At 55.0% G+C, this 24,226-nt stretch overlaps 1 protein-coding gene across 24 annotated transcripts; it reads right to left on the reverse strand.

The window, feature by feature from the left end:
- Positions 1 to 67: 67 nt before the first annotated feature.
- On the reverse strand, positions 68 to 23,775 carry TJAP1 (tight junction associated protein 1). 24 transcript variants are annotated; one of them, XM_074332986.2, is made up of 13 exons: positions 23,696 to 23,775; positions 23,074 to 23,198; positions 16,063 to 16,192; positions 14,260 to 14,387; positions 7,546 to 7,643; positions 6,702 to 6,827; positions 5,065 to 5,093; positions 4,157 to 4,318; positions 3,881 to 3,947; positions 3,635 to 3,664; positions 2,758 to 2,865; positions 2,573 to 2,656; positions 68 to 1,895 (listed from the first exon to the last, which is right to left on the reverse strand). In XM_074332986.2, the coding sequence occupies exons 6-13, from the start codon at positions 6,798 to 6,800 to the stop codon at positions 789 to 791; spliced, it is 1,686 nt and encodes a 561-aa protein (XP_074189087.2). In that variant the 5' UTR covers positions 6,801 to 6,827; positions 7,546 to 7,643; positions 14,260 to 14,387; positions 16,063 to 16,192; positions 23,074 to 23,198; positions 23,696 to 23,775; the 3' UTR covers positions 68 to 788. The 24 variants fall into 24 exon arrangements, with proteins under 24 accessions (XP_074189087.2, XP_074189091.2, XP_019593977.3 ...); XM_074332990.2 differs by lacking the exon at positions 16,063 to 16,192 and having other exon boundaries at positions 6,702 to 6,824; XM_019738418.3 differs by lacking the exon at positions 16,063 to 16,192.
- Between the last annotated feature and the right edge of the window lie 451 nt (positions 23,776 to 24,226).

The following is a 24,226-nucleotide window of genomic DNA, read 5'->3' on the forward strand; positions in this document are numbered from 1 at the left end:
GTATCACAGGCACTGGGAATACTCAAGAATGGGGAGAATAGTAGAAGGAAGGGCATTAATAGACATGTTAGGCCATACCAGTAAAATAGTTTTATTTAATTTCAAAATAGTCATCGATGTGAAAATTTCCCAAAGCTGGGAGTAACAGTCTAGGTCAAGGTTGGGAGGGAGGCAGGCCCCACCGAGAGCCCCACCTGGAGGCCCCTGAGTCCCACCGTCCACTCCCTTCCAGAGGGGAGAAGGAAATAGCTGAGGGGAGCCCTGAGTCAGCCCCCTCCCTCACCCCGAGGGCCCACTGTGCCAGGCCCTCTGAAGGCAACGGCTTGTGCAGAGGATTCGTGGGGAGAGGGAAACAGGCAGAAAACAGAAAGGTTAATAGAAAACAGAAATTAGAAGTTAATAATCCCAGTGATACCTCGCCTCCAAAACCAAAACTCATGGCTGGGAAAGGTGGACGGCGGCTGAACACTGACAGAATAAAGCCCTCGGCTCCCTAGAACAAACAGCCCGGTCTGGACTGGGCTGATCTGAAGACAGGTCTCGAGCCCCGGCTGCATGTTGTCTTTGGAGAATAAATATTCCAAGAAGAAAAGGGAAAAACCATGGAGCGAGGGGTACAGGTCACAGTCAATGCAGCGGAAGGGGCTGGTGTGGCCCGCCTGGCCCTCCCCGCACAGAACCGAGCTGTGCAGACCTGGGAGGCGGCTGTGCAAGGGCTCGGGCTGGGGCGGGAGCCTGACGCGGTCCCAGTGCGGCAGTGGCGGGAAGGCGGGAAGGCGAGCAGGGGCCTAGTTAAGCAGGTTGCCCTGCTCCTGGGCCTGCGTCAGGCTGTCCTTGCGGTGCAGGTGGTGCACCCCCATCCTCTTGGGGCTGCGCTGAGGACGGCCGGCGCTGGGGAGCGCCCAGGCCCTGTCCTCAGTGTGGCACGTGCCAGGCCCTTTCTCTGTGCCACTGTCACTGGGCAGCAGCGTCTGTTGTTCTTCCTCGGGGCTGAGGGGCAGGTTCAGCTCTTCCTCTTCCTCTTCGTCTTCCCTGGGAAGCCCAGAGTCAGGGTCTGTTGGCAGCAAAAGCCCTCTCTCACCCGGTGGGGAAGAAGGTGCCAGAACCTCCTCAACCCTGTCAGTCGGGCTGAGAGCAAGATGCTGCTGCAGCTCAGGGAGTGTGTCCCGTCCGAAGGTTGTGCGCTGAGCCATGGCGGCTGGTGGCGGAGTGCGGTCCACAAATGCCCGCTGCCAGCTGGCTAGCAGGTCCTCCTCGGAGCTGGCGGAGCTGGCGGGGGCACTGAGCGAGGGGGGCACTGGGCAGGGCTGGTGCTGGGGCGAGGCCTGGGCTGAGGCCGGGCTGCTGGGCGCTGGGCTGGGGCGCGCCCGCTCGCTCCCCTCCTCCACCAGGCTCAGGGAGATGGCCTGGCGGGTGGCGTAGGTGCAGTTGGGGAGAGGGCTGTTGCGGGGGATTCGCACCTTGTCCTCGGAGAACTCGATTACCTTGCGGCCGGGGTACAGCGGGTGTGGTGGAGACGGGGTGGGGTAGGGGCTCAGCTTCTCCAACGTGGGCAAGGGCAGCTCCTCGTCCAGGGAGCCCCCAGCAGTGCTCAGAGGGCGGCACTCCCCATTGGGCTGGGGGGTGGGGCTGCCAGGGGCTGGGGGACTGGCGGGGTCACCTGGGGCACCCCCACTCATGTCGACATGCACAAAGACATCCTCAGCCAAGGGGCGCCCAGCAGTGCCTGACTGCGCTGAATTGAGCAGCAGAGACTCTGGCTTCTCTAACACCCGGGCAATGACCGAGGTGGGTACCACAGCCCCCGGTGCCAGGCTCGGGGCAGGACTTGGGCTGGCAGCCTCTTGACTGCTGTGCAGATGTTTCCGAACCATGTCCTGTAGCTCACAGGGCAGCTGGAGTAAAGGAACAAGAGAAGGGAAGGGAGACATGAATGATCCCAACCTAAGACAGTTTGCAAAAATCATGGCAAAAACCAAGGCTACCACACACAGGCATCACTCTGTGCCCCGCACTTGCTGTCTGCTCTGCTGGTGCTTCTGATTAACACAACCAGGATCCGAACCCAGAACTAGAGCTAAGGCACAAGTACTCTCAGTCTTCTATCTTCCTCATCTTAGCAGTAGCTTCTGCCCAAACGCGACATACATTTGAGAATCTATCTTGACCTTGGGAATACCTCCACTCCTTCTGCAGGGCCCTGGGGCCTCAGGCTCCGGGGTCTAGAGTTTGCTCCTTGGGGTAAGGGAGTCAGTTGGGCCTAATCCAATATTCTCATGGCTGCTAGCTCTGCCCCACCCCCACCCCCTCCCTGTAGGGGCTTCTGAAATTGAGTCCCTCTTTCCTTGTCTCTGTTCCCAGAACACCAACAGGGCAGCTCCCAGCCCTGGTGATGGGCCCTTGAGAGCACACAGGACAGCACCCAGCGGCAGAGTTGACTGGCTTGAGAGGAGACATTGGGGCGAGGGGAAGACAAAGCAGAGAGGGGTAAAGGCGGGAGGAGGGGGAGAAACGAGTTAGGGGCGTGCTGAAAAGGCTGGGCTGGCCGCGCCAGAGAGGGTGCTGCACTCACGTCAGCCAGCTTGTGGTTGCGGAAGTGGGACTTGTTGCACTTGAGCAGCTGTACAGCCAGGTTGCAGTCCAGCCGGTACCGCTCCTGCAGATACAACGTGGTTCAGAGCCCAGCCCTGGCCAGGGGAGCGGGCGGCCCAGGACAGAGCCAGCCACCGGCGAGGCAGGCCCCCGAGACGCACGCACATTGAGCTCCTCCAGCCTGTTGATGGTGTTCTTGGCATCCAGCAGCTTGTTGGTCAGCTCCACAATCTCCCAGTCCAGGGTCTTCCTATCCATCTCCGCCTTCTTGATCTGAGGCACGAGACTTGGGGTGAACCCAGCCCACACCCCAGCCAGCCCTTCCTCTTCCTCCTCCCCTCCTCCCAGCCCAGAGACACAGGAAGCCACAGGTGCTAAGGCAGCCAAGGCAGACGGAACAGAGACAGAGGATGGACAGACAGAAGGAGACCAGACAGCTCTCCTGTTCTCTGGGGTAACTGTGGACGGGGGCTTTCTGCGCATGGCCTGCTGCTGCCTGGGCCCAGGACAGAGGCCTCGATACGAGCTGCCCGTCCCTGGAAGGAGCTCAAGGAGCTCTACTCATGAGTCAAGGCAGCTGGTCCCGAGAGGCGATACCTGTGCAAACGCAGGCACTGAAGCCTATGTATGTAATTGTTTCCAGGCTCAGGCTAGGAAGAGGCAGGAGGGAGTGGGCTGGGTGGCAGCGGGGGGGCCTGTGAGTTATCCCGTGCAGCAAGGAGGGCACTGCAGGCTCAGAAACAGCCTCCTGCTGTCCAGCTCACGGGCGGGACCCACAGCCCCCTCCCCGCAGTGGCGTGGGCTTGCTGCCACTGCCGCTGAGCAGCTCTTCGTGTTCAGTGGTGACATCAGTCAGTGCCTCTGCCCAAGCCAAGCCAGGCTCGCAGCTGTCCCCCAGGAAGGGGGCACCGGGTACTGAACGGCCTCCCAGAAGGAAGAGGACAGCAGTGGGCAGAGGGAAAGGAACAGGGCCCGGCAACCCCAGCTCTCAGAGGAGGAGACGGCCAGGGCAAGGGGGGAGACACACAAACTCAGACGCAACTGCAAAAATCCAGCTGTGGCTAAGAGAGGCCTGAGAGGAGAGCGGCAGCAGCGGTGGCAGCATGAGGGGAAGACGAGGAGAGAAGAGAAACAGTGTGAGCATTACGACAGTCCTGACTGCACAGCACACGGCGGTGCCCCCCCCTCCTGCCCCCTCCCCAGGCCCCAGGGCAGAAGGCACCCCCTGGCGCAGCCCAGCCCTCTGCTGACTGAGCACCGGCCGCCCCGCAGCGCCTGGACAGATTACCAGCGCGTGCAGCTTGTCCTCCAGCTCCTGGTTGGTCCTCTGGGAAGCCGTGTAGCTGTTCTGCAGCCTGTGGAAGGATACAAGGCAGACCCTTGTGTCAAGACCCTGTGTCTCAGCCCCTGCTCAGTACCTCCGATACGGAATCTTGGGCAAGTCATTCTCCTCCCAGAACTTTGTTTTCTCATCAGAATCAGACGATCTCTGAGGCCTCTTCCAGCCAACCCCCTATGAATGGGGAGATGCGTGCATGTGTGTCCTGGCCTTTCCTTCCCATACCTGCGGAACTTGTCCTTGAACTTGTCCAGCTCCTCGCGGCTCTGGCCCAGCTCCAGCTCTAGGCAGTCCTGCCCGATTTCCAGCTCACGCTCCAGGGCCTCGGTGCGCCTGGTGGCCGAGGCCAGGCGCCTGCGAAGCTCCTCATTCTCCTGCTCCAACAGCCTGGCAGGGGGAGGGGTCAAGGGCAGAGGGGCATCAGAGATGGAAGGGCCAGCCCTGGAGCCCTAGGCTGGTCTCAGAAAGGGAGTGGAGATGACACGAGGATAGGCAGTTGGGGGCAGGGGACTCCCTGAGACTCAGCCTGAGCCTGGGGCAGCATTCCATAGGCCACTGGCCCTGAGCACACAGCCTGGCTTGGAGGGTTGAGGGAGGAAGAGGGGATGGTAGAGGGCAGTGCAATCCCCACCCCCCTTGGAGAAGAATGAGAAGACAGGATTGGGTGGGGGTACACCTCCCAGGCTGTCTCTGGTTACAGCCCAAGCCAGCCGGCCACCAGGCCCCCAGCTCCAGTTTCCCACTGCAGTCAGGCTGCTTCATTATTAATCTCTTGGAAATCCAGCCCAGCACTGCACTCCTCTCCAGAGGCCTCACATGGCTGACAGAAAGGGCTGCAGGGAGGCAGCTGGCACAGGACGGCCAGGAGCTGGCCAACGGCTGGCTGGTAAGAGCAGGCCTTCAGAGCCACCCCCTCCTTGATTCCAGGTTCTCTTGGAGCCCATGGAACAAAACCTTTTTCTATAAGGAATATCCACAACATGAATCCTCCTCCCAGAGTCCCTAAACCACCCCACCCCAACCCAACCTTTACCTCTATCTAATCCCAGGAAAAGCTCAACTATACCAATAACCTCGCCTGGAGCTAAAAGGGACTGAGGTGAGGCCGGGCGGGCTCTCGGGCAGGTACTCACTTCATCCTCTCTGCGTCAGTCAGGGGCTCCTGGGCACAAAAGAACAGAAGCTTGAGGCTCAGCTCTGGACCACTGGCCTCCTGCTTGGCCCACCCTCCAAAGAGCCCTGGAAAGGGCCATGTCTGAAGCCCAGAGACTCTCACAGCAGAAGTGGGCTGCAGGGCTCTGGAGAGACGGAGGCAATCCAGTAATGGCCAGACAAGCCTAGATTACTTTCTCCCATGCCGACTAGAAGATTCACGAACCCCTTCCAACCTTCACCCAGCTCTAATCCATCTCTTAAGCCCAGAGCCAGCGATGAAAAGTTCTGCTGCCCATGCTGCCTCTCCCAGGGAGAGACTCTCAGCTGCTCACGGGATCCTGGTGACCCCGCAGGCATGGCAGAGACCTTCCAGAGAAGTGAAGAAATCGGGCTGAGCTATAGTAGGGTTCCCAGCTCTGGCAATGAGGCAGAATCAGGCCCTCATCGAGACTCGGGACGAACAAGTACATGAAGGAGAGCCTCTGGGCGGATCCAGACCGAGACGAGGGAAGCGTCCTGTCTTGCTCTGAACCTCATGCCCATCCACCCAAAAGCCCACGCTGGTCACGGCCCAAGAGTCAGAGCTTGGCCACACCCAAAGCAGAGGAGGCACATGTGACGGCAAGAGGGCAATGTCCAGGGTCCCGCTCCAAACAGAGCTGACCACTTCAAGCATCAGTCGGGGCAGGCAAAGGAGATGGGTGGCCTTTGGAGCCACCGACACCTGGATTTGCTCCTTTCCTACCACACACTGGTTATATGAACCTTGCTCAGCCTCCGTGTCCGCATCTACAAAACCAGGGCAAGGCGCCTCGCACAATACCTGGCCTTTTTATGTACTGTTCCCTGACCTGAAATGGGCGAGTCATGGCATTTCTGCCCGGACGCTGACCAAAGTGGCCATGGCACGCCTGATGCTCGGCATGTGCTACCTCTCTCTCAATTCTGTAAGTGCGCTCCCGGTGCTGCAACACGACAGCAAGGCGAATACACCACCCCAATACCCGTTTCCTCCCGTCAGTGAGCTTAATGAGGGAGGACAACTGATTTAGACAATGATTTGCAGTTGACGGGAGGCCTCCTAAGAACCTGATGCGGTCCCCGCCGGGAGCACGTATTTCACAAATGGTAGCCAAACAAAGCAAAGCTGGAGGAAGGACCGGACTTCCTTCCGAGGGCCAGTGAGGAACAGCTGGTCTGGTGGCAGCAGTTGGAGCACGGCTTCCCAACAGCCCCCAGAGGGGCCGCAGGCTGGACGGCTCTTCTCCGCTAGCAGAGGGCCAGAGTCCCCACCCCCGGCAGGTTGGGACCCCGCAATCTGGTGGGCTGCCTCTTGCAGGAAGGGCAATACTGTGTGCATGGGATCATTTCTGCTGAGCTACCACGACTCGGGGGCTCCCTGACATGTGGACATGTGCTTACAGCTGCCCCCCATGAGCCTACATTGCCCCCACCAGCACTGCTGCAGCTAGGACACCCCAGGTGCTATCAGCAATGCCATACTTTCACCCCAACTCGGGGGGGGGCAGTAGTCCCCTCAGGTGGGAGAAGTCTGCCAGACACCCAGCCTCAGGGGCCCGGTGCCGCCAGCCAGGGTGGGTACCGTCTTGCTGACCTCCTGCTCAAGCCGGGATCCAGGAACTTCCAGCCGCAGCTCCCGATGCTCGGGGGGTGCCTTACGATAGGGTTTCTTAGCAGGGGCTGCACTGGTCATTCTGGGAGGTGAGGGCGCCTTGACCTGCTGAGGGCAAGCAAGGAAGGAGGAGGCTCAGAAACGAGGGCAAGAGGTCTCTGGACTGAGGGGAAAGGACGGCAACGGGGACATAGGGAGGAGCCATCAGCAGGCAAATGGGCCTGCACGTTGCTGGGGCCACTAGAAGGGCTGGACTCTGGTGCGTGGGTGCCCATGGGGTCAGGAGAGTGCGGGTCCAATGGGAACAGAGGGGTGGGTGGGAAAGGCAGGGCCCAGGGCCTGGGCACCCGGGAGAGTGGACTGTGCCCGCGGAGTCTGCAGTCTGAAGGGCAGCCCGCCACTCTCTTGGTGGCCTCGGGGATCAGAAGGTGGCCTCGGAGGGAAAACTGTCCCCATGCATCTGCTTCCTCAACTCTAAATTTCGGTAAGAACAGCACGAATTTCATAGGGTTGTTGTGAAAACTATGTAAAGCACTGAGAACAGTACCTGGTACCCAAGAAATAGTCAATAAAGGTTAGCTTTAAAAAAATTATAACCAGAATAAGGGTTCGAGGGTGTTCACCCCACCCAGGATCCTCAGTGGGGGTCCCCACGCTCGAGAGAGCCCTGACGGCCAAGCCCCCAGCCTACACCACTCTCTTTTCACCAGCCCCCGACCAAGAGCAGCCAGCTGCCTGCCTCCCCTGCCAGCCTCCCCAGAAGAGAACCACACCGCGGGGAAGGGGGAGGCGGGGGGGGGGGGGCACAGGCCTCACAGGGACATACCGTCTGTTTGTCGGCAGCTCGCTCCTTTCCGCTGTCAGGGAGTTAGCCCTCGGCTCTCCGCATCCCACAGCCCCTCCACTTCCTCTGGCCAACAGCTCCTGAAACCAGAGAAGGGAAGAAAGTGGAAACCAGGTGTCAGCCGCCTCTCTGTCAGTGCTACAGGCCAGCCTGTCCAGTCCGGGACCTGGAAGGGCCCCCAGGAAGAGCGAGCCAGGAAAGCCACGGCACAGGGAGTTTGAGGGGAACGTGGTGGAGGCGGGAGAGGATGGGCAACACGGGGCACCTGCCATTCTCCGTGCAGCACTGTCACATGTACGTCTGTGCACGTGTTCATGGGCTCCGCTTACCCACGTGCCCAAGTCGGAAATGGGTCTGGTCCTGTCCTATCCTGATTCTACCCCATGTCTATCCTGCTCGTCCACCAGGCTTTTCAGAGTCTGGAAACAACTATGAGATTTGGAGAACATGGATCGCAGAAGACAATACCAGGAAAAAGCCTAGAGAGATACAAGAAAGTACTGGGGAGAAAGCTCCTAGCAATGTCTCCAGGAGCCCAGCGACTACCTCTATGTGCAATGGTGGTAAATAGACTCTGTGATGAAGAGGGGTGGGCCTAGGAGAGGAAGTTTGAAAAGGCGGCAGTTTGGAGCAATGACGGTTCTCAAACAGGGAGATTGTGGTCCCCTTTCTTCCCCTTCTTAGATGTCTGGCAAATGTCTAAAGACATTTCAGGTTATCACAACAGGAGGGTGCTATTATCACCCAGTGGGCAGAGGCCAGGGCTGCTACTAAATATCCTGTAACACAGGGCAGCGTGCACGACAAAGAACCATCCGCACAGTGCTTAGAGAGCCAAGGTTGAGAAACACTGGTGTAGAAAACACGGGGGGCTGAGAGCTGGGTTCCAGGCTCAGTGAGGACTCTGCCACACCGTGTGGCCCTTCCTCACTGGATAAGCCTGCGTCTCCTCTGCACGAGCTGGCTGGACTGACTAGTCTGTTCCCCTCCAGCTTCTTGGGGGTTCTGCCCCCACCTGTAATAAGCGGAGCTGCAGCATGGGGGCAGCAGCCGCCACAGGGACCAGCAGAGGCAGTAATAACCTCAGGTGGCCTTCTGGGCATAAACAATCTTCCCACTGCCATCCACCTAAGCAGAGCTGGGGGCTGAGGGAAGCCTAGCGGGCTGAAGCGTGTATTCCTGCTGTTGGGACATGCCCTGGCCATGACTCCTGTCACATTCCAACAGGGCCTGAGGCAGGAAGAACGGTGAGGGGGTAGAGAGGGCGGGAACGCAGGAGTGGCCTCCCTCCTGTCTGGGCAGCCTGGTCTCTGGCTTGGGGTTCTGGGGGAGCGAAGGCGTGACAGCAGGCACGAGCCGCCAACCTCCGCCCCTTTGACGGTGAGGCAGAACGTGTCCCCACAGGGCACAAGCAGCATGCTGGGTCGGGCTGACTCCCTGCGCAGGAATCCAGGTGGGCCTGAAAGGACAGTACATTCCTGGGGTGTGGGGAGCAAACAAGTCACCCCCACAGATTCCCCGGGGCTACCCCTCCACAGGGCTCCAGGGTGAGAGCGCCTATGGCCTGGAGGAGAGGCCCAGAAAGTTCCAAGCAAACCTGGGTACCAGGGCTGATACTCAGAGGGTGTACATGGGGTGGGGTGGGGTGTATGTGAGCTGGAAAAGGGGTAGAGCCCGAAACACAGGTAACCAGAGATGCTATAAAACCCAGGGCAGGCTCCCAAGCTGGCCACTGCCTTCTCCCCTTCTCAATGGAGAAGCTAGGCTCCTGCTCCCTTCCCGCCCTGACCCCATCAGCTGAGTAGCCCCTTGCTCCGCACGGGCCCCTCTGTGTAGCCCCATTTATTCTCAGCCACTTCTTTTCTTCCCTTCCCCTACTCCTGCCGATACCCGCATGTCCTCTAGGTACCAGGACACGTGTACGGGCGGGGGTGGGCAGGGAGGACAGGGACACACGCAGGTATCTGGTAACTCTCCCCGTAGGGAGAGCGGCCTCGCGCCACACTCCAGGCCTCGCTCTGGCTGACACACTTCCTACAGCTCGTCCTGACCTCAAGCCCCCACTCCCAGGGCTTCCACAGCCAGGTGGTCTGGCTTGCGGAGGGGCCCAGTGTGGCTGTGCCTGGCAGCGAGATGCCAAGTACATGCAGACACGGGCTCTCCGGGATGAATGGCGGGAGGTGGGGGGTTCTCTCTCCCAGCCAGAGCCTACTCTTTTCAAGCACGTTAGCCATAGGGAGGGGAGCCACTCCCAACTGGGCAGCAGAAGGCGATGCTACCTTAGGAAGACGGTCCACCAGGGAGCCTGCAGTGTCCCCCAGGACAAGTCCATGAGGGAAAGTCTGTGCCAATCCCTACCCTGTGTCCAAAAATACCAGTGCGTGTCAGGGCCCTCGCTCCAACTCCTGAGATCTGCAAAGTGCCCCAGAAACAGCCCCTAGGGGCCCACAACTCCAGCACTGAACAGGAACACAATGGGCCTGGCAGGCCGCTCTCCCTGACTGGAAGTGTTACCGAGAAGGACAGACCCAGGGGTGAGCACGATGCCAGGTGCCGTGGAGAACAAGACGAGAAGCAGCTGGACACGAGGCCCACAAGCTGGGAGAACATGAAAGGTAAGCTGGAAGGCAGCAGAGCCATCCCGCCATGAATGCCAGCTACTAGGTGCAGCCTCTACTGGCCACATGTCTCTACTGGCCACCAGAGGTTCCCAGGTGGCCTTGGAGTGTCTCTGCCCTCCCAACCCTGTGTCGAGAAAAGGAGGCCTTCAGGGAAAACAGCTGGACTGCTCAGCATGGGCCATGGGCTACGACGAGCAAGCAGCCTCGGGGCCGCTTGGCTTCTTCATGCTGAGCTAGCTCTGGGGCACCACCAAGACAACGGTCTTCTGGAAGGTCTAGAAATTGACAAGAAAGAATCCCACTCCCAAACTACCTGAGCTCCAAGGACCTGAGGATAGATGAGTAAGGACGTGGGGACACCGGATCATAGGCTGGGTTTGTACTACAGAAGGGCTGCGCTCTAGGAGAAAGGCTGAGGGCAAGGACAAAACCTCTGGCTGACCCAGTCGGGCCTGAGGCTTCTGGGGCCGGACCTACAGGCCTGAGGGAGACACTCAGAGTAGCAGGAAACCCTCCCCATCCCAGGGAGGGAGGGGAGAAGACAAAGCAGCTCTCCTCAGCCCTCACCAACTCCACCTCCTCCTTCCTCTTCTGCGTAATATTCATTCTTCACTTATTCAAAATCAGTGTGGAGGAGAGACTCAGCCCCGAATCTGCTGGGGTGGAGAGGGGGGTGATGGCGTCCTAATTGCCATGTTGCAATCTGCCAGTCAGCGCAGGCCGCCTGTTGCCGCCTGCCCTGTATGAAATACCTTCTCCCTGATTACAGCCCATGGGCATGATTAGCTGCCTCCGGAGAACAAAGTCTGCTTTCATTAGCAATGGGCCTCGCACGCACAGTGAACCGGCCCTGTGAACCCACTGAACAGCTGAGCAGAGAGTGTAGACAGAGACAGATACAAGGAGAAAAGTGTGTCAGAAGTTGGCTGAGCAGTATCCTTTCATCAAAGGACCAAAAAATTGCAAGCACCTCTTTAACCAGGAGATGGGACTCCTACCCGCTCCCTTTTATGAATGTGGAGTATGTGAGCAGGGCTTCGGCGGCGGTGGTAAGGGGTCACCGCCGCTGGAGATGGGGCAGGATAAGGAGAAACCTCTTCAGGAGCCGGATTCTGTCCAAACCACTATCCTCACTCCTACTCCCAGCAAACACTCACCAGGTGGGACAGAAAAAAGGTTCAAGCCCAAGAGCCAAGGACGCCCTGTCATTTCCTTCTGCCATCCTTTCTGTGGGTCGGCCCAAGGCCCAGGGCAAAGTCAAGGGCACGGGAGAAGAAGAGAGATCCAAGCATCCTCTGAGGGCTCAGGCCACCCCCTCAACACTGGCCCAGCAGGGGGAGTCTGGACTGAATCCAAAATGGGTGTGGCTCTTCCGATTTTCAAACTACTGCCTTCCCCCACCTGAAGTCTCCTCCAGCTCCCAAGTTCTGCCTGACAGCCTCACTCCACCACCCCACCCCCGGTTCAGCGGCTCTGCCCTAGAAAGACCAACCGCCTCCCCGCTCTCCCATGCTCTCCTTAAGAAATTATGGCCCCAACAGTTTATCTGGGCTCAGACCATTTCCAGACCTAATGACAGGCCTTTCTGCTCACAGCTGTCACTGAATCAAGTAAGTGGGGGACCGTGAGGGCTCAGTGAACCCAACCGATCTTCTCAATCATGAAGGGTCCACACTTCACCACCGAAATCATTAAAGGTCTTCATAAGTCACCCCAAAAACGTCAAACGAAAGTCAGCAATCACTACCGATTTTAAAATGAAAGGAAAACCAGCCCCTGTCCAGACCACTCCAGCTGTATTGTATGCTGCCTTCATTCCCTGGGAACCCAAGGATATAAATAAATGATAACAATAAATACAGCCCTTCCTAAAAGCCCTAATCAACTGCTGAAACATGAAGGTCTCATCACCCCGGGACTCGTGCCGCCCCTGCAGGAACTGTCCTCAGCGATCGGCCTTGGATGTGGAGTCTCACACTCTGCGAGCCTGGAGGAAGCTGCACGTTTGGGAGCAGGCTATGCTCCTGCCATGCAAATCCAGCTGCTTCTCAAGCCTCTGATACCCAGGCTCTGCCTCCAACTGAGGCCCCAGAAAGAAAAACCATCACCCTGCAAGGGCCAGCCCTGTAACTAGGTGACTGGGCAGGGGTCCCCACCACCATTAATACGGCCTCTGTCCACCTGGACCGTCAGTGAACAGCAGAACATCCTCCAGCACAGTGAGCCGATCCTTCCCGAGCTAGCGGGGCTCAGCCTTCCCTGCACTGACCCCCAGGCGCCCCTCCCGCTGGCCCACCAGCCCCCAGTTTCCGGCATGCAGCTGTTCCTGAGATACATGAGCAAAGCCCTCAGCAATCCTGGGCGCGTGGCAGGCAAGCAGCCAGCAGCTCACGGGGTGGGGCCTGCGCAGGCTCTGCTCTGGGCTGATGACTAGGCTGGAAGATGCCAGTCTGTGCCCAGACCAGCCCTGCTGCCCCTCCAGCAGCCATATCTGCCACCCCTCTGGGCAGGTACAACCTCACCCTCTTAGGACACACTGGCCCTGACCTGGCCTTTTGCCTGCTTTAAGTGGAACGGGCTGACAAGTTTTTAAAAGCCCAAATGGGTGGGTAAGATTCTGCCACAGAGGAATCCTGAGGACTCAGAGCTAGCACTGGTGGCCTTGAGCACTCACCTGGTTCCCCACCTGGGCAAATACCTCAAGTCTATCACCCGACCTCATCCCAGCAAACACTGGTCAGGAACTAAGGCGCTGAAGATTATTGATGACGAGCCAAGCAAACCAAACCTCCCTCATCAAAGAGAGAGCCCCAAATCCCCAAGATCATAACCAGCACGTGCCATTAGTCCCCATGCCCTCTCCTAAGGAAGGGCAAGGTGAGGGGTGGCCCTGAACTAAGGCTCCACTCTAGTCCCCTCTGGCTTTCCTGGTCAGAGCCACGCCACAAACCCCTCCCGCCTGCTAACTCTCTACTCAGGGTCCCTGAATGTCCCAGCAGCACCCACCGGCTCTCACATTTACACACTCCCAGCCCACGCTAGTAAGCAGCCCCCTGCCTTCGCACTCCAAGCCCCAGGACACAGCACCCACTGGGAGGGCCTGAAGCTTCCCCATCCAGCCTACCCCATACTGCACCGCCGTGAGAGGCTGGCGAAAGAATCACCTGTGCAGACAACCAGGGAGCTCCAAGCAATCAGCCTTCCCGTTATCTCCGGACCCCTTCGTCCCTTCCAAGTCTAGATGGAGAAGGGAGTTTAGCGGAAGTTCTCCCTGGCAGGCTGCTCGTCAGTCTCCCAGTCTGAGGCCAGGGCCTGTCCTAGGCCCACTGTGGAGTCCAAAGCTGGGTCCTGCCCCCTCGGGCTAAGGCGCCCTACCCAGCTCTCCTTGGCTAAAGTCCACCTGAAGCTCCAGACATGTAACCCCACCCACTCCACTTCCCAGAGTGACAGTCACCAATGGGACTCAGATGGGTACCTGGTTCTGGGCTCCAGCGTTCAGCTTAAGAAGGTTCACTCTTCTGCCCAGGGAATTTCCCACGACCAAGCCAAGGTTTTCCTCAACCTCCCCAACCCCAAGGAGAACCCTGCAGCTGGTCCTAAATTATCACACTGGGGTGAGGATGATGGGGACACCACCCAATCTTCCCCTTTTAAAAAGGGGAGGAAACTATTTAGTCTAGAAGAAAAGTCCCATCTGTGTCTGAGGCATGAAAAAGAAACAGCACGTGAACCGAGGGATAGTCTAACGTTGTGGTGCTAAAAGCAGATTAAACAGCTACGCTACCAGTTCTGAGAAAGCCTGGGGGGCAGGGCACTGATTGGGAGGCCGAGCCCAGTGGCAGGCTGGCCTCTGGGCAGGTGGCTGTGTCCAGGAAAGCCTCCTCTCCTGGCCGTGACAGGGGCACATCCCCACCCACAGCAAGGAGACCGGGAAGATGGAGGGGACCCAGTGGTGAGGACCCAGGAGCAGAGGAGATGGCGTGAGGTTGGCATCCAGGATGCGGAGAGGAAGTGGGGGCAGAAGCACGGCTGGTGGCACTCCCAGGGCTGGTTAGCTGGCCCAGGTCAGACTCACAGGGTGAGTGTCGTCTCCCCACCAGCCAGCTCTCCCGGTTAGCACGGTTAGCGACAGACTCATGGCAGACAGCCTCCAGGCGCTCATACAAACAGACAGCTTGGTTTGTGAGCAGCCCCACTCCGGAGCTGCAGAGAGAACAGAAGGAATACCAAGCTGCAGATGCCCAAGGGCACGCACTGCACTCTCCCGACAGGGAACGCTCCTCTGGGCTTACAGCCCCTCGGGGGCTTCCTCCCACCCAGAAATCACGCCACAGGGAAGTGCAGCACCCCTATGCCACCCAGGGAGTCCAGCTCACTAAGCCCCAGGAAACCAGGCTCACTGTTGGTCAACAGCGAGGGAGGTCAGCTGTTGTGGAAGGGTCACTGCTTCCAAGGGCATATCTCCCTTCTCACCTCGTCCCCAAACATGGCTGCCAGGCTACGCCGAGCCCTGAAAGCTGTGTTGTGAGAACAAAGCCACCCACAGCTGCCACTGCCCCCCATCCCATGCCTGTGCCAGCAGGGTCCATCGCAGCGCCTCCCACGGGCTCCGAGGAAAGAGCTGGGAGAGAATTGGCCCAGGGATCAGAGGCTGCAACGAGCACAGTACAATGGGGCAGTGTGTGATCCGGCTCAGAGCTGGGCCAGTCAAGCCAGGGGGTAGCACACTGCCACCTTTCAGTTTCTGAAAGGGCCAGGGGGGTGGCTCTTCCCAGGGAGCTGGCCCCAGAGGAACCCCCAGAGCAAACATAAAGGCTATGCTATAGCCAGGCTCCCCGGTCTCCAACAGGGACTAGTCCACCGTCTCAGAATGAACAGTGTCCAGAAAGGCTAGCATTCCCCTCACAGCAAGCCCGGGAACAGCCCAGGAAAACACTCCTTTCTGAAGCCTCCAGAACCACCCTAAGGGAAGTGACACACCCTGGCTTAGAGATCTCAAGGCAAATGCGGCCACAGTGGCGCCCCAGAGACCCGGTTGCCGTGGGGCAGCAGGATAGGAAAGCTACAGCAAGTGTATCAGCAAACACCGCTTGTGCTTCACAGAGAAAGGCAACATGTCGGCAGGGAAAAAACAGGGAGGGAATCCTCCTTCTTTCTGGAAAGGCCTTCACATGATGAGATGATTCAGGGTAGAAAGGGGAGCACAGCGACCACCGCCCTGGCCCCACACACAGGCCTGGCCCTTTTCCCAAACTTAGGTTAATAATTAATGCAGGCAGGAAACGCCTCCCCTAGGCTCCCCGGCTGCCTGCTCACTGGCTTCTCCATCTTGCTGACAACAGCCCCAGAGCTCCAAAGGCCAAGGCCTGGCTGTGGAGGGTGAGATAACTATCGAGAAGAGAAAGACTACTCTTCCCGTAGGCTCTGACGTGTTCCCTGGACGGAGAAGAAATCACGACAGGCTCCCTTCAGGATCCTTACCCACAAGGAAAATTTTAAAGTAATAAAAAAAATACCAGCGGGGTCTGGTTTGCTTTCAGAAGGTAGAGCAGCAAGTGACCTGGCTAACCCAACTCTCAGAAACCAGGGCCCCTCTCTTCACTGAACTAGAGGTTAATTTTTACGTTCTTCCCAGCCAAAGATGACAGAGGACTGAAGGGGAGAGACAGGCGTGAGATGGAAATGTTGATGCCCATATTGCACTTATTTCCATCCTGATTCCCACTCAGGGGCGCTCCTGCCGGGCAGTTTCAGCTTGGAATAAACAATCCCTGAGATGAACAGGGAGCCACCTTGGCAGGAACCTGTAGTAAAGCCCCTCCATCCCTCCCAAGGAGCCAGCCCCAGGGGAACCCCTCAAGCTGGGAAGGAAGCTTACAAGCAGGCTCTTCAAAGGCTCCTCAAGTACGACCCTGGGCAACTTGTTAGGTGAACAGAGCAAGCTGAAGAACAGTCTGTATTGTTATAGCGTTTTGTTTATTTTACAGGTAATACATGATGAGGAATGTCTAGAAGGACAGAAAAATGATTAGAAGGAGAGGATACCTTATAAATGGTTAAGTTGTTAAAATGTTAGTTCTCTGTCTTCGGGAAAGGGCTTAGACGGGGCAGGGGGAAGGGTCTTTTTACTTTTTATTTTCTATAGTTTCCGGTGTGGTTGGTATTTTATACCAGGACATACATTATGATTATGATCAAAACACACAATTCCTAAATAAACGGACCAAAGCCCCCCATGTGCACTGTGCTTCATCATTCTGGAAGCATTTTCCCTTCCATTCGATGTCCTTTGATCCCTGTCGCCTAGTGAGGCTCACAGACCGGGTCGAGTTCTCCCATTTTGAAGTGACAGAGAGGACAAGTGACTCAGACCGCAGACAGAACCAGGACAGAATGCTCTGATTCCAACTCCAGTGCAAAGCATGGAAAACTGCCTTCTCGAGGGAGCCACGTGAAAGCCACGACAATGTGTCATGTCTTTTATGGATGCCCAATGTCACCGAGAGCAGACAACTGGCACTTTCGAGATAGTACCTAACAAAGAAGAGGTCCCACTCTCTTTCCTACCCCTGGCCAGTCCAGGAGACTCAGTCCCTTGAAAGCGTAAAAGTACACAACACAATCCAGTCCAGCTGGTTCCAAGCGCCTCCCAAATCTGCTTAACATACAATGCAGCTTATCACTCCTGCCCAGGTGCCATCAGCGAACACACCACAGTGCCCTGTGCACTCCCGAGCCAAAGGACAGGGAGCAGCGCTGGGGGAAAACTCCTCTCATTCCACTTTCAGCTATTGGTTTCATCCTTTTGACTGTCTGGGCACTAACACGACTAGTAAATCCTGGCTGCGAGTTTGGAGCACACCTAGATAAGACTAGTGATACAACCAGGAAAGCAAGCAGGTTACAGGGGCACTAAAAGAAGCTTAATGAATAACACAGAGAATCCCAGCGGCCAAGGATTTTTTAGAAGATGCTAATTCAGCAAGAAAATATACCGGGGTGTTTCACCTCCTCTTTTAACTGGTCCTGCTGGCTTAGGGACATGTTATTAACATATTAGGTTGGTGCAACAGTAATTGCAGTTTAAAAGGTTAAAAAAAAAATTGCAAAGATCGCAATTACTGTTGCACCAACCTAATAAAAAGGCTGGACAGGGGGCAGCTGAAGCTAAGCACCTGGAAAATCACTTAGGCAGATGAACTCAATCCTGAAAAATAATTAGTAACGCTATTGTGAATACTGTCACATTTTGTTTATGCAGGACCTTCCTTCCTAAGAGTTCCAAAGGTTCTGCCAGATAGATCCTCTTTGCTTTCACCCCACTGAGGAAGGACTGGGTGGGGTCACAGAACCAGGAGGGCTCAGTACCTACTAGGTATGGCCTAAATGCTCAGCCTTCAGGAGCAGACCCCGGCCGGCCCTAAGAAGCCTCAGAGATAGAAGGCCTCGCCCCTCTTTGGGGACAGACAGGTGAACAGCCAGTTGGACTGCAGCTCGGTGAGTGCTTTGAAGGCCCAGAGGAGAGGCGCCTGGGGGGAGGGGCAGGAGTTTAAGGACCAGAGAGTAGGCTCTCCCGAGAATTCAGACACACCTTCCTCCTCTGATTGTAAACTCCCCCTGGAGTACCACCCGGCATTATCCAATTAAAAGGTCTAGACTTCTGGAAACAGCTTGCTTTGATTGTCTGCTGGGAACTGGCATCCTCAGGACTACCCCCAATCAACTACACTAAAAATAACAAAGGCAAAGAAAGGATAAGAACTCTCAGCTACCAGCCCCGCTTCTGCGAGAACCTGAGTTAGGCCTGTTCTGTGGCACAAGATCATCGAAGTCCGAAGAAAACTGGAGCCGAAAAGTCTGGCTTCCTTGATGGCTAGCTGTGTCCGCCAGCTTTACTCAACACTTTGCAGTTCACAGAACAACAGGAGACATGGATCCTCCAACACCCCGTCCAGTCACCCACCACCTTAACTACATTACAAATCCACCATCTACCACCCCCCACCTGGACCCAGCAAGGCCATGCCCAGTCTCAGCTCCCCCAAAGGAGTCACTCAACACAAGAATGCGGAGAAGTAGCAATAATCTTCTGCACAAGCTACTCACTGAGGATGTCCCTGATCTCCATTTTTTTGCTTCATTACAAGACGACTCTCAATTTTATTGCCACCTCAAAAATGCTCCTGGCCACCTGGCAGAAAGCAAAAGGCTTATCCTGGCTTGACTAAAACAAAGCCTTTTCTTATACATTGAGTTTTCTACAGTGGGATTCATTCCTGCCACAAATATTTACTGAGTATTTTTCATACACCAGGTACCATGCTATATGTTGGAAACTCATTCTCTCTGATGTTCAATACTCCTGCAAAAAAGACACTGTCGTCCTTACTTTATAAGGGACGAGATCCTACTGGTTAAGTAACTTGCCCACAGTCCCACAGCTGCTAAGTAGCTGAGGCTAGATTGAAACCAGGTCTGCCGAGGTCCAAAATCAGACTCTCTCACACTGCTCACGTCACTCCCAACTCCCCACACCCCCTCAACTCTCCCAGCCGCCCCTACCCCCCCCCCCCCCAGGAATAAGGGAAGGTCAGCTCAGTGAATGAGAAGGACAAGGAAACAGAGAACTCACCATATAACATAGTAAGTGCCGGAACACAAGTTCAAACCAAGTGCTGGGGGGCCACCAGCAAGACGGGAAAGCAGGGAAGTCTTCTCACAGGAGGTGACAAAGGAGCTGGGTCTTAGGGGCAGCAGAGTTTCAGAGACAGGGTGAGCACTATGAAAAGAGTCGAGTGCACAGCGAGTGCACAGCAAAGAAGAAGAAGAAAGGAAATGGCTGGCTCTAACAGGTTCAGGGGCAGCAGGAAATTTCGGAGCAATGAAGAACAGGACAGATGAAGTGGAGTGGCAGCAACTCATGCTAGACAGAGGGTTGGGTTTGGGCCAGGGTGTATAAAGAATCTTTTTGCATGCCTCGCCAAAGAGTGTGGATTTTAACTAAAACAAGGGGAACCCATGGCACTTCTAAGGGAAGAGACATCATTTTTTATAGGAAAGTCATTTTGACAGCAGCGGAGAAGATAAGACGAGTGGGGAGAGACTGCCCATCGCATTTCATTCACCCTACATGCACCACAGTATTATAAAGCACCTATTATGTGCCCTGCACCATCCCAATGGAAGAGTACAATAGTGAATAAGACACACTAAGTCTTCTAAGGACACTTAGAGTCTTGTAAGAATCAGACAAGTAGACAGGCAATTATTAGGTTGGTGCAAAAGTAATTGCAGTTTAAAAGGTTAAAAATAATGGTGAAGCCGCCACTACTTTTGCACCAACCTAATACAATACAGTGTGTTAAACAGAAGTAAGCACAGAACAAGGGCACTAAAGGTGGGACGGGATCCCAAAGCAACTGACCTTTAAACTAAGATGTGAAGGTCAAAAAGGAAAGTAAAGGGAGGAGGGGGAATGCAGTCCACACAGCAGAAACAGCCCTTGCAGATGCCCAGGAGCTAGACAGAATGAGGTAAATTCAGAGCACTGGTAAGAGGCTGCATCCAGGTGAGAAATGAAGGCCCGCTTTACCCAGAGGTCCTTGGCACTCGGAATGTGGTGGTAAGGATGTGACGGCCTTAGATTCAAAGATAATACATGAATAAGAGGTGTTATGAAACGAGATTGATTTCAACAACAAAAAGAAAACAGTAAAGGGGGAGAATCAGCTCAAAACCCAACAGACTTCACCCTGCAGTTTAATCATTTACTCAAATGTGACCTGAATCCAGAAAGTCTGAGGACTTCTACCAAAACACAAAGGTGTACGCTCGGGAGATAACACGTTTCAGCATGCTGCCTGCGGTACAAGTCAAGATAAAATACACTACCCTGAGCTAGGAGGCTTCTAAGTGAACGGAGGAGGGGAGCCGAGACTGACAGATGCTGTCTAACTCTCAAATCACATGTGTCACTACAAATAGAAAAGTTCATCACAGGGCTGGGTCAGAATTCCCAGGGAAAGCCCTCATTCCTGAACCCCCAATTCCCTGGAATCTGGTTAGACACCAGGCACGTGCCTACTCTGACTGCCGGGTGGAGCGTCATTTACTGAAGTAAAAGATGGGCCTTGAGGGCAAGTTGAAATAGACAGGACGTGACTCAGAAGGAGGGGAAGAGCGACTCTGAAATACAGGGCAAAGGAAAACCAGTCTGTCAAACCCTGGCACACCTCTGCCCCAAGGCGCACGCAGGCCTCCTGCCTGGCGAAAGGGAAAAAGACGTGAGCGCTGAGCCAGGAGCTTCCTCAGCCAACACAAGCAGAAGCACATTTGTTTTCCATCTTCCTCTTAAGATGGGGGGTGGGGGTGGGGGTGGGGGAGGGAACTGTTTAAAATGCCTTTTTTTTTTCCTGTGTACGTTGTTGCTACCTGCCATTTTTAAAGGAAAGATGCATCCAGACTGTCTATAAATTTAACACGATTGCGACTTTAACTGTTCATGTCAGTAATCCAAGTCAGACAAAAACCTTCTATGTACATCAACATGAACACACACACACACACACCCTTCCCTCTTCCCCCCTCACCTTTAAGCCATGCTTAGAGTGGCTCCTAAGTCACTCTGCTCACCCAACCTAGGCCCAAGGTTTTCCAAGGGCCAGGTTGAATCATGGGGAGTCCAGATGTGGCTAACATGGCACAGAGGGCTCTGTCACCGTCACCACAATCACAGCACCAGTTATTTCTGAGAAGGGCAGAGCTGTGACGAAGAGCTCAGCTCCTAAAACATTTTTTAAATAACAAAAAAATTGTACTACAATATGGATATACATCTAACAAACAAACAAAGAGATACAAACTGCCACTAGGCATATTTAAAAGTTAACTTCATACCAAGTCCAAAAAAAAAAACAACCCAAAACTCAATGGCTGAAGCCAGATTGCCTGGGTTCATATCCCAGATCTGCCACTTACTAGGTGGGTGACCTTGAGCAAATTACTTAACCACTCTGCACCTCTACTGACTCAACTATAAAATGGGGATAACAGTATCTACTTCCTAGGGCTGCTATGAAAATGACGTAATATATTTAAAGCACTCCCAACAGTGCCAGGCACAGAAAATGCGCTCAGTAAGAACGATCATTATTATCACTCAACTGTAAAAAAGATAATTCTACAGCCTCGCAGCTTCCAACAGGAAATCACTGGCATTTTAACATCACTTTAAACTTTAAATCTACATGTCAAGTCTATACTATCCAAAAGCGGTGCCTCGCCTCTCTAACATCAGGGTAGCAGCCCAAACCAGTACCGGTCCTCTGTAGAGAGACACCAGGTTCGATCAGGAAGCATACAGTAGTGCCAAGATCTGACGAGCATAATAAACTATACGTCCTGAGGCTCAGGTAGTGTTCTAAATATATTAATGTATTAACTTATTTAACCCTCACAACTCTATGAGAAAGGTACTCTTACCAAACCGATTTGATTGATGAGAAAGCTGAGGCACAGAGAGCTATGTAATTTTTAAAGGTCACAGAGATACAAATGGCAAAGCCAGGATATGAACGAGGCAGTCTGGCTCCAGAGTCAGTGCTCTTAACCTCTGCACTCACTAAACTCTCCTGGCTGATCACCATGTCCAAGGGGCCATCCACAAATTGTCCTCAGAAAGAAAAGGTTCCTAACCTTCTAGAAATGGAGTCACAACTACATAGCATCAGTTCTCTAGGTATCTGAAGATATTGAATCTGGCCTAGTAACAGGGAGTTGGGTTGGTCTACCTGGAGTCAAACTTTTTTTGGTGGTGGAGGAACGGGGAGCAGGAGATGGTTAGTGAGGTGTCCTAGATCAAACCAAATCTCCCAGTTCAATCATGGAGCAGATGCCAGCCCTGGACCAGGATTCACTAAGAAGCCTGCTCCCAACTCTGGCTTGGGCATAACCACAGGGCATCAAAGGAAGTGAGGACCATATACACCGCATCCTGTGGCTCCAGACCCCTTCCTTCTTCTCCAACCCCAAGTCCACTATCTCTCAAGCCATGCTCAGTTTGGCCAGTGAAACTGTTTTTTTGTTTGTTGGTTGGTTGGTTTAATGTGGTTTGATGGGGAGACACAAAGGAAAAGAAGCAAGCTACCAGATGAGAAAAGGGCAAATTCTACAATCCTTTCCTCCCATCACCGTACTGGTCCAGACTGAAAAGCAGCTCTCAAATTTCAGGGATCTCAGGAACAGAGACTGATGTAATAAACACTCCGAGCTTTACATCAGTCAGTGTGACCTCTTACTGTAAACTGCTCTGGATTTTCTTCCTAACCCCAATCTGCCTTTCTCCCTCCTCTGACCCCACTTACCTACCAAAGCCACACCCCCAAAGAACACTAATGAGCCCTTCTTACCAAAAGACAAGATGAAAAAAAATAGACATGCTGCAAGAGCGAACGCAGGAGTTGGTGACAGCAGGTGCCTAAATGTTCAGTGAACACCATCAGAAATTTTTTTTCTCATGACTCCCCACCATCTGTCACGCACAAATCTCCACTTCAGGCAGGATACCAAACTGAAGACGTGATGGGGAGTTGAAGATACAGTGAGCATGTAGGAAACTGCTTGTGACAGGGCTGTGTTAAACTATTTTCAACGTGATCTCTAGGCCCTTGCCCATGTTCGTCTGCACACGTGAAGGCACACAGACTCAATTCTACACCCAACTCTCAAACATCAGCAAGCAATCTAAGCAGAACACTAACTAGGACCACAGACAAAGGGCAACCTCTATAGACGAGCGCCCTCCTCAGAGTAACTGCTCCTCAGCATCACTCGGAGCTCATGCATCCTGCTTCCAGGGAGCATGCCAGCCTGTCACCGGAGGCCACCTTACCCGCTCTGGGGTTCGGCTTGGGCAAGTCGCTACCTCTTCTTCTTTCCAAGCAGGCACTGTGATTCTTCCAGTCCCTGGGGCCCCTGAGTCTTCAGCTGAAATTGGGGCAGATGCTGCTATAGGAACTGTGGAAAGGCTAAATCTGAGTCTGGAAGAGGGTCATTTGGCTGGCTTTAGTTCTTTCTTTATCAAACCTGCCCAGCATCCTCCAGGTTTCTCTTTCCCCCTTCCCCACTATATTCCTCCACGGAAAAGACCCCATTCCTCTCCCACGGGCCTGGTACAGTTGGGCCTCGGTCACAAGCTCCAGATTTCTTTAGGTTAAGAAATTCCCCTCCAATCCGTGATTCTGCTTCTCCAGGGCCTGCACGCCTACTTCTGGTCCCCCGCCCTGGACCCCTCCCCCAGGGCTGCCACTGGATCCTAGGGCCCCTCCCTTCCTACCCAACCGCCCTCTTCTTTTCTCTCCAACCTCCCATCATTCCATTTCCTCTTCTCAACCCGGGAGCTAGTCCCTCCTCCGCCCCTACTCCATGCTGGTGTTCCCACGCTGCCCCCCAACTCTAGCCTCCCGGCCCGACTACTACAATCCCACAACAAACTTTCTGCCGCTGCCCGCTACCTTCAGGCCGCCATCTTGCCGCGGGGCAGGCCGGGTAGTGGCCACGGCCTCGGGAATCCCCACGCACTAGGCGCCGTGCGTCACCGGGGGCGTGGCAATGGGCGTGGCCTCGGGCTGAGCGCCGGGTGATAGTGAAAAGTGGGGATCTCCTAAGAGCCGGGTTTGGAGGCCTGGACACTGGAGAAAGAAGGAAGTGTAGGAGTAGGGCAATAGTGGGAAGGATTGGGAGAGAGTCTCGTACTCCAAAAAAAAGGGGGGTGGGATGGGGAAACAGCACAAAAATATGGTGGGAGAGCATTGCTTCCCCATCTTCCAAAGAATAAAGGCAGCTTTCCAAGTCGTCACGCAGAGATCCGCATGACCCAGCCTCTTCCACATTCACCAGCCTCATTTTCCTCCTCCCCTGGGGACTTCAGGTTCCCAATTGTCCTGTTTTCAGGCCTTAAAATGTCCAAGCCCTCTCCTCCCCTGGCATTATCAATTCCTCCTCCTCCTCCAGCCCTCAGCTCAGATTGTCAGCTCCTCCAGGAA

The sequence above is a fragment of the Rhinolophus sinicus genome, chromosome 2 (genome assembly GCF_057876585.1).
Source record: "Rhinolophus sinicus isolate RSI-liver-muscle chromosome 2, RSI-T2T, whole genome shotgun sequence".
In the NCBI taxonomy this organism is placed as follows: domain Eukaryota; kingdom Metazoa; phylum Chordata; class Mammalia; order Chiroptera; family Rhinolophidae; genus Rhinolophus; species Rhinolophus sinicus.